General features: G+C 40.0%; 1 protein-coding gene across 1 annotated transcript; it reads left to right on the top strand.

Annotated features, from left to right (window-relative positions):
• Window positions 1-7,534: 7,534 nt before the first annotated feature.
• Window positions 7,535-8,092, top strand: LOC141595446 (uncharacterized). Its single transcript, XM_074415415.1, has one exon. It carries the CDS (start codon window positions 7,535-7,537, stop codon window positions 8,090-8,092), a length of 558 nt encoding a protein of 185 aa, XP_074271516.1.
• Window positions 8,093-14,418: the final 6,326 nt, after the last annotated feature.

A 14,418-nucleotide genomic window follows, 5' to 3' on the forward strand; every position in this document is an offset into this window, starting at 1 on the left:
GTCAACGGTATAAGACGCATTCTGACCATTAAAAAACGTATATAAAACGTATTGAAAATGGGTATTTGGACCCGTTTTGGTTTGAAAGGACCATTTTGGTCGTATTTGTGTTGATTTGAGGAACGAGACTTGAATAATCATCATTGTTTTGATGATATTCGATGTCGAGTTCGACTTTATAAGCTTGACATGAATAGTTTTGAAAATAATTATGAACTAATTCTTTTAAGTTCATTTGAATATAATTAGTCGATACTCATCATCGTACTCGGGTTAGAATCCGACATGGTATGTAGAACCAAGGATGACTGTGTGTTGGTGACTAATACATTTATTTTCAAAATGTAAAGAAATGATGAAAGGCTTTAAAATACCTTCCAAAATGTAAAGAAATGAAATAAAAGGCTTTAAAATACCTCTTAAAAGTAATTAACCAAATATTATCACCGAAACACGGATTAAATCGTCATGGTATTAAGAACCAAGGGTGAAAAATACTCTATGGTTAAAACTTGTAAAAGATAATAAAATGGGTTTGAAAATACTTGAAATGGTAAAAACTGATTACAAATATGAAAATGAAAAATAGAGGAAAAGAAGAGACCAAACACGGATTGGACTTAAGGCTGGGCAGGTTGCTTTAGGCGCGAGCCTATGTGCTACGTAAGTAGCCTCTGCCTCAACCAAAAAGTCCGGTTTTGGCTCATTCTTCCCATGTTTTGGACCATTTTATGCATGATTTAGCATGTTATAGTCATGAAACAAGTAAAGACATGGTAAAAGAAGGATTTTTTCACCCTCATACTTACATGCTTGGTTTATGGCGAGAAACCGACGTAAGTGTATAAACTCGTTTGGTCGGAAAAGACTCGGTTTAAAACCGTTTTAGTAAGTAAAAAGAGTGTTTTATTAAGTTTAGTGATGGTGTAGTGGTCGAAATGGTCGGTCAAGTGATTTAATGCACGATGACGGTACCAAACAATGTGTAAGGCTTGTATTAACGATCGGTAGGTCGTAAATACGAGTCAGATTGTGACTTAGGAAGTCGAGTCGAGAATTTTAAGGGAGAAAGAGGGGGCGGACACTCGCGTAAGTTCTCAAATGGGGGCATTTGAGGGGTAGTTATAGGAAAATGAGTGGTTGGGTGAGTTTTGAGCGACATGGCCACCTGGGCTGCTCAAAGAGGCGCGAGCAATTTAGCACGTCTTCGAGGTGTCTTGTCGCTTTCACACAAATGCAATCATGATTTGTTCTATCCTAGGATTTATATGCACATGTTTGGTACTTGACCATATATGAATCCGGGAAATCTTAACATGGAAGCATTTGAATGGTTTATTTTTTTTGTGTTTGACTCAGTTTGACTCGTTGTTGGAGTCGGGATTTGAATTTTTGAGTCGGTTTCTGGTCCGGTGTTGGTTTTGACTCTAGTTAGTGTCATTGCGACCTCGTCATCATGCATTAAACACTCCAGGTACTTTTGAAAAGTTTTGAAATGTTTTATTTTCGAAATCGTTTTAAGTTTTCCGACGTAAAGTTGTACACGAACTGTCGATCAAACGCCGCGATTCCAAAGCATGTTGTAGTCCGATAATCATCGGGTGTTTATCGGAGTCTCAGCAGATACTGGGTATCCACAGTACCTTGAGAAGGGCGCAGCAATCCCCTATACTCGGGGCGAAGTCCAAAAGCTAAGGAAAGAGGCTCTCGAGTCCAATCACTTGACACGAGCTGGCCGCCCATTTCGAGTGGAAAAGGCCACCAATGCTCCAACTGCACAAGCTAAGGAACCTACTGTAGTCGATGCCCTTAGTGAGGGGATAACCCAAGAGGTCCGTCTCATTAAGCAGCTACAAAAGACTAAGGCCGATGTTTCTTTCTGGGAGCTCATTTTGAGTTCATTCGAACATCGACAAGCCGTATTACAAGCACTAATCAGCATGAACGTGTCTCCAGATATTACTCCAAATAATGTGGTGGCCCATGTTATCCAAAATACACCACCAGTTGTCAATGCGATAACCTTTTCTGATGAGGATCTACCCTATATAGGGCCCAAACACGGCCTAGCCATGTACATTGTTGTGACATGTCTTCAAAAACATGTCCCTATGACCCTTGTCGATGATGGGTCATCTGTTAATGTTCTACCACTAAGGACATCACACGTTTTGGGCCTTGACAAAAATGACCTCACTCCAACCACTCAAACGGTTCGAGCCTTTGATGGGACGACTCGCAGGGTAACCGGGATTGTCGACCTAGTAGTTCAAACTGGGCTCATTGAAAGGAAGGTTAGTTGTTAGGTCATTGATGTGGCGTCATCCTTCAACTTATTACTGGGAAGGCCCTGGATCCATGGAGTGAAAGCTGTATCCTCCACTTTGCATAGAAAAATAAAAATCCCTCTCAAAGGAGAAACTGTCACCATCGATGCTACCCCTTATCGTAGTAACTGGGGGGGGGGGGGGGGGGGATCGGCCTCAAAATTAACACTCGATACCTCAAATTACGCTTACGGGTTCGAGGTTATAAACGTGATCGACTCTTGTCCTGAATTAGAAAACATGGACTTGTATACTGGAAGTCACGTCTGTGAAACCATTCTCAAGACTGGGAAGTACTTTGCTTTCTCTCTATACCCTCTAAATGAGGATACCTTGGTACTAAAGAGCGTGGTCCCTAAAGGAACTGTTGGAAATTGTGTCCTCAACAATAGTCAACTAATCAACATTAATCGGTAACGATTGGCTTGCTAGAGTTTGACGTTACTGTCGTAGGACGGTGGTGGTCAGTTGATCCCTTAAGGTCACACCTAAAGGATGATGCTCTTATCTGTAATGTTGATTAATTGTATGACGATACAAGTTAATCAATTCCTTAAAATTGAACAATTCAATTTGTGAGAGAGAATGTTTATTTCTTATTATAATGGGATTAAATAAGATTTATTTTAGTAACTGAAATACTTTATTACTAAAATTGATTATTATTTGTGAAACAATTGAGATAAGAATGAATGGTTAATTATAATTACAATATGTTGTGAATTATAATTAAATGGCCCATTTTATTTATGTGATCAAGTATCACTAATCAATTTGTTATATATAATTTTATTAATTTATAAAATGATATTTATTTGATAAATATGCATTAAATTAATTAATAGCATGTAACATACTACATGTGACATATTGTGTGACAAATGACAAATTGACAAAATAAAATGGTGGTCCATTTTATGTGAATGAACCGAATTGGAGGGAGTAGTAGTGGGTTGTGATTATATTATTTTATGTGATAAGAATATATTAATCAAGCCTATACTACCTATTCTTATACACCTAAAATTTTGAGAAGAGTAAAAAGAAAAGGTAAGATGCCATTTTGCCCTGACCTTACCCAGCCACACTCCTCTTTTGGTGGGGTTTTTTTATTCTTATTTTTACTCTTATATACATTCATATGCACATTCATTCATTTATGTATATATCTCTCTTACTTAGTTCATCTTTCTCTAAAAACTTGAGAAATGATGATCCAAATTGTTCAACAACATTACTAATATTATTAATGTAAAATATGAGTATTAGTAATCAATTTTAAGGTAGACTACTAAACAAGTATCTAGCAAATATTATTTAGTAGAGATAAGGGCTAATCTTGGGTGCAATCAAGAGGAGAGCTCTTAATATAGAGTTTTGGAGGATCATCCTAATACTCATTATAGCTCAAGAACAAGTGTAGGTAGGAGACCTTACTTGTGCCCATAAATCCGAAAATAATAACGTAGGAGACATTATTTTTCTTATTAATCTCTTATTTTGTTATGCATGCACTAGATCTAAAGAAAATATAATTAAGAAGTTAATTAGTTCATTATTAAAAGAGTCTAATAATAGGTATATGAACCTAACAGGAACGACGTTCGGGTTGGGATACGAGCCCATAGAACAAGATCTCGAAAGGAAAAGAAGGACGGTTACAGACCGAAAACCTTATCCACTAACACTGAATGGATACTTCGTGAAAGCCGGAGAAGCAGAACGTTGTCTCGACTTTCCCGAACCTCTTTTTGACAAAAAGAGTAAGAAGTTGGTCCCTGGAATTGAAATATTCCAAGATTGTCACTAAATTTTGGAGGATGTACTATCCGTGACACCCAGAAAAGCCGAACCTACCCCAGTCGAAGACGGGAATGCCGTAGGTCTTCTTTTAGGGGAAGAGAGTGAAATGGAAAAACCAAACGAAGAATTGGTTAATATGATCCTGCGAAGCGATTGGTTCGATCCGTCTACTCTCATCACTGATGTAGCTCCTAAAGGGACTATATCTGGATGGAGGAAAACTATCAAATGGACTGACAGTAGAGGTGTTCTCTTCAAGCTGACCACAGGAGAAGGAGAGATGCCTAATCTAGATGATGATTCTGAGTTTGAGTCTGAGTCTGAGACTGAGTTTGATAAGAGTCTTAGGGTTGAGTCTAAAGAATCGAGTGTTGAAAACACCCTTCCCCAATCTTTCCTTTTGACGTACCTCCCCCTAGCTCTGGTATTCCGGGGCCTGTCCTGAATACCACCTCCATTCCGCCACAGACCTCTGATCAGTTGGCCCAAATGTTAGCGCATTTCCCGTAGTTTCAAATTAATAATAGGATGAACCAATTTGCTTACGACTCGTCTCCTTACATTGCAATGCCATTTTTGGAAATGTATGTTTTAAAATGACTTTGAGAATGTGGCCGGGAAGGGACAGGTTGAAGAAGAAGAAGAAGAGGAGATAGTACCGTCTCCGCAATTGGTTAAGGGGTTGGAGGAATACGACCAAAGAAATTATGTTATCGAAGATACAGAAACCATCAATGTAGGAACCACCTTAGAACCCAGAGACCTCAAAATAGGTACCACTCTAGATCCCACATAAAAACAAGGGTTCATGGATTTGCTGAGTGAGTTTAAAGATGTCTTTGCATGGTCTTACAGAGACATGCGAGGAATCGATAGGGAAATTGCAGAACACAAAATCCCAATCAAGCCAGGGTTCAAACCAATCAAACAAAAATTACGTAGAATGCGTACTGAGTGGTCGTTGAAAGTCAAAGAAGAAATCAATAAACAACTCAAGGCCGGGTTTATTAAAGTATCCGAGTATTCAGATTGGGTAGCCAATGTAGTACCAGTACCTAAGAAGGATGGGAAAGTCCGTGTCTGTGTGTGGACTTCCGGGATTTGAACAAATCCAGTCCGAAAGATGACTTTCCATTACCTCACATCGATATCTTGGTTGACAATACCGCGAATCATGCCCTACTATATTTCATGGATGGGTATGCCGGATACAATCAGATAAAGATGGCCGAGGAGGATATGCACAAAATCGCGTTTATCACGCAATGGGGAACCTATTGTTACACGGTAATGCCGTTTGGGTTGATAAATGTCAGGGCAACGTACCAAAGAACCGCGACAACGTTATTGCACGATATGATGCATAAGGAAGTCGAGGTGTATGTCGATGACATGATTGTGAAATCAAAGGAACGTGACGGTCATCCAAAGGCCTTACGAAAATTCCTTGAAAGATTAAGGAAATATAACATGAGGTTGAACCCTCAAAAATGCACCTTCGGGGTTACTTCCGGGAAGCTCCTGGGGCACATCGTCAGCCACCGTGGTATTGAGATTGATCTTTTGAAAATCAAGGCCATTATGGAAATGCATCATTCCAAAACTGAGAGAAATTCGAAGATTCCTGGGTTGAATCCAATATATAAGCCACTTTGTCTCGAAGTTGACAATGATATGTGAACCGATCTTTTAGAAATTGAAAGTCGGAAAACATGAGATGTGGGATGACGAATGTCAAGCCGCATTCAACAGGATCAAAGAAGTTCTGTCTGCTCCACTCGTGCTTAGTCCACCCATAGCCGGATTGCCACTATCCTTGTATCTAACAGTAACAGATACCGCGATGGGAGCAATGTTGGCCCAAACTGTGGAAAAAGAAGAAAGGGCAATTTACTACATCAGTAAAAAGTTCTTAGAATATGAAGCTAAGTACACCACGTGAGAAAAAACATGCCTAGCCCTAGTCTGGGCAACAAAGAAGCTGAGACACTATATGTTGTGTTATAGTGTCAGTATATACTCCAGAATTGATCCAATCAAATACCTGTTTGAAAAACCAGTATTAAATGGCAGAATGTCGAGATGGACTCGCATGTTAGCTGAATTAGATCTTAAGTACATACGTTGAAAGTAGTGAAAGGAAGGGCTGTCGTCGACTTCCACGCTGACAATCCAATAGAGGAAGATAGTGTTACTGACATGTGGTCTTTCCCAGATGAAAATGTGGTTCATGTCGAAGACGAAGTATGGGATCTTTATTTCGATGGAGCATCGTGTAGCATGGGATATAGGGTCGGAATCCTCCTCATTTCACCAAAGGGAGAACATGTACCTGTATCCATCAAGTTAGATTTCCTCCCCACTAACAATGCTGCGGAGTACGAAGCATGCCTACTGGGTTTGCGCAGTGCTATCAGTCTAAATATAAAGAAGTTACTGGTATATGGTGACACATTTTTTAGTCATTAACCAAGTAATAGGGTCGTGGAAAATCAAAAGTAATAGTCTGGCACCTTACCAGGCTAAGATAGAAGAATTAGAAAAGTATATCGACGAAATACACTATGTCCATTTACCCAGAGAAGAGACCCAATTCGCCGACGCTCTATCTAAGTTGGCAGACTTATTTAACATCCCAGATCATATAGAAAGCATGCCACTATGTGTCGAACGAAGATCGGCACCATCATACAAAAATGAGATTAATGGCACTGAGGAAGATGAGATCGAACCTTGGTACACATCAATCTTGAAATTCAAAGACACAAGAGAATGCCCTGACAACCTCGATGATCGGGGAAAGCGAGCATTACGGATGCTCTCGACCTAGTTCGTCGAGGCTAATGGAGGGCAACTATACAAAAAGACCGCACAAGGTGTCTTATTGCGATGTATTGATCAAAAGACAGCCGACAAAGTCATGGAGGAGGTTCATGACGGGGAATGTGGACCCCACATGAATGCTCACATGTTGACTCGTAAGATCATGAGACTTGGTTATTACTGGACCACAATGGAAGCAGATTGCCGACATTATGTTCGACATTGCCACAATTGCCAGATATTTGCAAATGTACAACATGTACCACCCTCTATGCTATATACCATGACATAACCTTGGCCTTTTTCAACCTGGGGATCGACATTATCGGAAAGGTCAACCCTTCTGGGTCAGGAGGACATTGTTTCATCTTGGCGCAATCGACTACTTCACAAAGTGGGTAGAAGCCAAGTCTTATAAAGTGCTAAAAGCAAAGCAAGTAGCACAGTTCATTCAAAATGAGATCATTTGTCGATATGGGACACCCCACGAACTCATCAGTGATAACGAGAACCATTTCCAAGCTAAAACGGAGGTTATACTTGAAAAGTATAAAATCAAGCACCATAAGTCATCACTATACATGCCACAGACAAATGGGGCTGTAGAAGCTGCCAATAAAACACTTACAGCCATTTTAAGGAAAATGTCTGATAACTATAAAGATTGGCCATTAAAGATACCGTTTGCCTTGTGGGGATATAGAACTTCAATCAGAACAGCCATGGGGGCAACCCCGTACTACCTGGTTTATGGGATGGAGGCAGTTCAACCCATAGAACTAGAGGTGCCATCCCTTAGGATGTTACTTGAGAGCCAAGTTCCTGAAGCAGATTGGGTCCAAGCTAAATATGACTCTTTGGTTTTACTGGATGAACGATGCTTGAATGCGTTGTATCAGGTTCAACTCTATCAGAAAAGGATAGAAAGGGCTTTTATTAAGAAGGTGAAACCTAGAAAAATCAAAGAAGGAGATTTGGTGTTGAAATCGGTTCGTGCACTACTGCCAGTAGACCCGAGGGGTAAATTTAAATCGAATTGGGCAGGCCCGTATTTGGTGAAAATAATTCTGACGGGAGGAGCGGTTCAGCTGACTGATATAGATGGAAATGACTTTTCGAATCCTACAAATCCGGACTAGTTGAAAAAATAATATCCCTAAAGACCTCATTCTCAAATGTTATGAAATAAAATTCGGATTGCATTTGTATTTGACTCTAGTTTCAAAGTCTGACATTCGTTGTCTCTGTATTATGAATTATGAACTACGAACCTGGTTTGATTCTGTTGAAAATCAGATACGTAGGCAACTCTTTGAAAGAGTACAACCGAAACAATGTAATTTTGAATGCAAAACTAGGAATTTCTAATAAATAATATTTCCTTTATTTATTTCAATAATTCCGGGCGAAGCCCATAGTGTCTAAACCATCTAATAATAATAAAACATAATATAATAGCTACCTATCCCTCATATAGCCGAGTCATGTAAATCATCACGAGACTAAGTCTGTCTTTTGCACTTGGTCGGGGACCCAACCTCTCAGCCAATGTCGGCCCATCATCGGCCTTTACCCCCAATCTTTTCCAAACGCTTGAGACCTTAGGATCATATTTAGGGTTTTTATCAGTTTTAGGTTCAGACTCGGTCACAGTTAAATTCATTTCAAGAATGCTCGATTTTTTAGGCTTTCCTCATAGTACTTCCGGTCTACAACATCATCCTTCTGAAGTTTTCTTCTGATTTCGGGGGAAGTTTCTTTGACCCATCTTAAGTATGAAGGATATGAGAAAGAAAGAATTAGATTTGTGATTTCTCCTCATGCCTTAGTCTCTTTATATAGAAAAATAAAGGGACTAAAATAAGGAAACCTGAAGAAATAAGGAAACCTGAAAGAATAAGGAAACCTGGAGAATAAGGAAGCTGAAAAATATGGAAACCGAGGGAATTCGGGAAACCTAAGGGAAATAGGAAAACCTTACTAAACAATGATTGACCACCATGCTTTCGGTCAAGGGGGAGGCCGCGGCACCCTTCAACCGGAGTTTTTGTCCTTCTGCATTTCTTACGCGGATTTTCGTTGTCACATTTCGAAAGTCGAAACGGCTAATTTACATTTCTACCCTTACCAAGTCAAAATGTTTGAGTTAAAACCCGTACACACTTACGGCTTTTTATTTTTATTTTTCTTCGAAGGTAGCGGGCTACGCCCATGTCATTCATGAGTCTCACCCTTTTGTCGCATTTCAAAATGCAAATCGAGCCCACTCTATCCTTTCCCTTTGAAAATCGGGATTTCAAAATTTTTTTTCAAAGATCGATGATCATTTCCATTTACAAAATGCTTATCCGGGTCGATGGCCCATTTTCAAGTCCATTTTCAAAATGTTTATTCGGGTCGATGACCCATTTTCATTTCCATTTTCAAAATTTTCGTTTCCATTTCTATTTTTAAATGTCTATCCGGGTCGATGACCCATTTTCAAATCCAATTTCAAAATGCTTATCCGGGTCGATGGCCCACTTTCAAATCCTTTTTCAAGGATCGATGATCCAAATATCAATACATCCCCAGCATGATAATATTTTTCAAAATCCAAGCCTAAGGCTCATTTCAACAATGGTTGTTTCAAATCCAAGCTTCGGGTCGATGACTCAGTTTATCAAAATGTTTCAACTTTCAAAGATCGATGATCTAAATGTGTGCTTATACGATAATATGATTATTGTTGTATTTGTTTTCCATGTTTCAAATGTAACAGGAAATGCTTTAACTGGGGGCTCTAAAGGCTTTGCCTTTAGACCCATTGTAACTGGGGACTCTGCAACCGTTGGCTTCAGAGACCATTATCAAAATCAACGGATGACATCCACAAATCAAATCAAATTCAAATCGATCCAATTCAATAGAAAGTGGAGGAACTCCACAGTTGAAAGCAAAGTTTTGAAGGAATAGTATCCTCATTTGGAAAACCCCATTCGATTCTGGGCATAGATTAGCAGAATGCATGCCAGCAGTGTCGAACTACGATACGGGTTTTGTGGGATAATATCCGTATAAAACCCATAAATTGAAGGATTATAACGCAAATTTTATACGTGATTAATAGTCATAAAACGAAAAACACAATGAAACGATAAAGATTAAGTAATAACCTCCGGTCCTAGTGCAATTCGGCAATGAGAGATCAAAGTAGATCTCCTCCTAATTGTTGCACCCAAGATTGTCCGAGAATTTCCCTTGTGCTAGAATGAATCCTCTAATTGCCTTGCAATATTGAGAGGATTATTTTGTGAGTTTTTCTTTAGATGAGAGATCTAGGTTTAGAGAGGAAAAATGTCTCTCAAAACCCTAAAATTTTGTCTAAAATGAATTAGGTTACAAAAGAGAGGAGAACCTCTCTTTTGTTCTCTCTTGGCCGGCCAACCATGAGCCTTCTTGGGAAGTGGGCTTCCACTTCCTTTTAGCTTTAGCTCATGGTCCGGTTCGTTAATTGCTAAAACATTATCTGACGGGTTTTTAATTATAAATTGTCATCGGTTATCGGTAATTAAAGCATCAACTAATAATACGGGTTAGTTGAATTATTAATACATGTCCGACAAAAACAATATGGTATAATTAATTTATTCAATATACATTAATCAAATATAAATCGCTTATATTTAATTTACGAATTAACCGCTTAATTCGTTTTAGCCATTTTTATTTAATCCGTATTAAATAAAATATCTCAACATCACATTTTGACTTATTATTAGTCAAATAACTCTGACTAACTGGTTAGTCAATTTTGGCATCTACATGACAGTATTTTCATACCGTCATATCTCTCAAACGTATCCTATAGGTGTGACTTTTAGGGACCAGTTGATCACCGCCATCTGTATGACAATAACGTCAAACTTATCTAGCAAGCCTACCATTATTGATAAACGTGGATCAACTGATAATAATACCAAAAGTATGCCCTTTGATCCTTTTAGAGATTTATAAGTCCATGCACTAACTGTAAAGGATACCAGCCCCAACAAGCTCCCACTTGTCCGTACAAGTGTATGTGCAATGACGTTATCCGCACTAACTGGAGGACACAGCTCCAACAAACTCCCACTTGTCCGTACAAGTGTATGTGCGATAACCGATTCTCGTAATCATTTAAAATTTCTCCCACTCAATGTAAAACAATTTGCAGATCTGGATCCGCAAAGGTCGTATTTTACAATCAATCTGGATCAAGAGTGGTTTCCCCGACTAGAGAGTAACTTAACTGATAAAACGAATCCGTATCCGAGCATGGCCATGCATTTGATTCTGACTCCTCGAGTGGCCCTGAGAAATATCGAGTACCTGATAAAGGCTGAATATTTCCTTCAACTCGACTCCGTCCGATCTAAGCACAGCATGAAATGACCCAGAAAAAATCTACTTGGCCCCCTGTTACGGATGACCGTGAGAAAGAAACCAAAGTCACCCAAAATCTGCCTTAGTCTCAAGAGACAGTCGATAGTCAAAAGAATCGACTCTTAGGATCACCATGGAAGTCCTATCCACGACCGGGCACCGAATGTTATAAAACATTTAGGACTCCACGTCGATGTCACAATTGTGTCCTACGAGATATCCGTATAAATCGCCTCTCGTGATTGGTCGGTCAACTTTGTTGACTTATGGCTCGTTGAACCCACCATCAACCAACGTCACAAAATAATTACCTTGAGTTATCAGCTCACGTGGGCAATTAAGGACCAAAAATATATTGTTTGTTCAATTCACTTTGTGGTGTTCAAAATTTGTCGTACAAATCCACATGAAAAACAAAATATATATAAAATATCAAAACGATGATGTCGTATAGAGTACAAAAGCGAATGAATCTAATCCATAAAAGAGTACTACAACTTAGGAACACGTTTAATTCCCATGGAATTAACATGCCCTTCATGCTTATCTTGTCGTAATGGTTTAGTGAGAGGATCTGCTATGTTATCATCTGTAGCAATCTTTTCTATCACTACTTTCTTTTGCTCCACGTAATCTCGGATTAGATGAGCTTTCCGTTGTACATGTCTCGACTTGTTGCTAGACTTTGGCTCCTTAGCTTGGAAGATGGCACCACTATTGTCACAATAGATGGTGATCGGGTCATTCGAACTAGGCACTACAGATAGCCCATGTAAGAATTAACGCATCCATATCGCTTCCTTTGTAGCTTCGGACGGCATAGTACTCGGACTCGTCGTAGAATCTCTTGTAACAGATTTGTTTGAACTCTTCCAGTGATCTGCGCCATTAAGAGTAAAAACGAATCCGGATCGAGATTTCGAGTCATCACGATCCGTTTGGAAGCTAGCATCGCGAACCAGGTTGCGCATAGCTTTTGTTCGCCTCCATAAGTCAATGCCCAATCTTTAGTCCTCCGTAGGTACTTAAGAATGTTCTTGACAGCCAGCCAATGTGATTCACTTGGATGCTGTTGGAATCGACTTGTCATACTCAATGCATATGCCACGTCCGGACGTGTGCATATCATGGCATACATGATTGATCCTATAGCCGAGGCATAAGGAATCCGTGTCATGCGCTCTTTCTCTTCCGGTGTCTCGGTGACTTAGACTTGCTCAAATGCACCCCGGAGCCATAGGAAGAAACCCCTTCTTGGAGTTAGTCATGTTGAATCTCTCTAGGACTTTGTCTATGTAAGACTCCTGACCGAGAGATAACATCCGACGTGATCTATCTCGATAGATACGGATGCCCAGAATTCTTGTGCCTCACCCGGATCTTTCATCCGGAAATGGTTTTTCAACCATACTTTCACCGAAGTTAAGAGAGGTATGTCATTCCCAATCGGGAGTATGTCGTCAACATACAATATTAGGAAGACAATCTTGCTCCCACTCGACTTGATATATAGACATGGTTCTTCGACCGATCGAGTGAAACCATATTCTTTTATCACTTGGTCGAAGCGATGATTCCAACTCCTTGATGCTTGCTTAAGTCCATAAATGGAACGCTTAAGCTTGCACACTTTCTTAGGATGTTCTGGATCGATGAAACCTTCGGGTTGTACCATGTGCAACTCTTCCTCCAAAAAACCATTTAAGAAGGCGGTTTTCACGTCCATTTGCCAAATTTCATAGTCATGAAAAGCGGCAATCGCTAAGATAATCCGAATGGAACGCAGCATGACTACGGGTGCAAAAATTTCATCGTAGTGCAAACCTGGCACTTGGGTGAAACCTTTAGCAACTAGTCGTGCTTTGTAGATATCTTGTTGACCTTCCACAGAATGCTTTATCTTGTAAAGCCATTTGCATTGAAGGGGACGAACCTTAGCAGGTAAGTCAACAAGATCCCACACGTTGTTCTCATACATGGAGTCCATCTCGGATTGCATGGCCTCAAGCCATAGCTTTGAGTCAGAACTAGTCATGGCACCTTTATAGGTTGCGGGTTCACTACTCGTTAAGAGTAGAATGTTATCTATGTCATGTTCCTCGACCATACCAATGTATCTATCCGGAGGAATAGAGACTCTTCCCGACCTCCTAGGTTCCTCGGGAATATTTCACATGATCGGGATTGTAGGAATTGATTCCTCCAATGATTGCTCGGTATTTGGTTCTGGAACCTCCGACAGGTCGAAGGTTCTATCACTCTTTGCATTCTCGAGAAATTCCTTCTATAAGAATGTCGCACTAGCCGCAACAAAAACACGTTGTTCGGTTGGCGAATAAAAGTAATGACCAAGCGTTCCTTTAGGATAACCTATAAAGTATGTTTTGACCGATCGCGGGCCGAGCTTATCCTCGTGTCTCCACTTGACATAAGCCTCGCAGCCCCAAACCCGTATAAAGGACAAGTTAGGGACCGTTCCCTTCCATAGCTCATATGGAGTCTTGTCAATGACTTTAGACGGACTTCGGTTAAGTATTAGAGCGGTGACGAGAAGAGCATAACCCCACAATGAGTCAGGCAACACGGTGTGACTCATCATGGATCGAACCATATCAAGTAGTGTTCGATTTCTCCGTTCGGACACACCATTCAACTGAGGTGTTCCAGGTGGAGTTAACTGTAAGGCAATCCCACAGTCTTTAAGGTGTTGATCAAACTCGTGAGAAAGATACTCGCCACCACGATCTGAACGTAGTGTTTTAATCTTTCTACCTAATAGGTTCTGTACCCTATTCTGGTATTCTTTGAATTTCTCAAAGGATTCACTTTTGTGCTTCATTAAGTAGACATAGCCATATCTACTTAAATCGTCCGTGAAAGTGATGAAATACCTATAGCCTTCTCGTGCGGTGATTGACATAGGTCCACATACATCCGTGTGTATGAGTCCTAATAGGTCGCCAGCCGCATTCCAACACCTTTGAAGGAAATACGAGTCATCTTACCGATGAGACATGATTCACACGTGCCAAATGATTGAAAATCAAAGGCCGAGATAGCT

The sequence above is a fragment of the Silene latifolia genome, chromosome 8 (genome assembly GCF_048544455.1).
Source record: "Silene latifolia isolate original U9 population chromosome 8, ASM4854445v1, whole genome shotgun sequence".
NCBI classification, from domain to species: domain Eukaryota; kingdom Viridiplantae; phylum Streptophyta; class Magnoliopsida; order Caryophyllales; family Caryophyllaceae; genus Silene; species Silene latifolia.

Coding starts and splice junctions, on each gene's coding strand:
- LOC141595446 (XM_074415415.1), top strand. CDS start 7,535: ATGCCACAGACAAATGGGGCTGTAGAAGCTGCCAATAAAACACTTACA.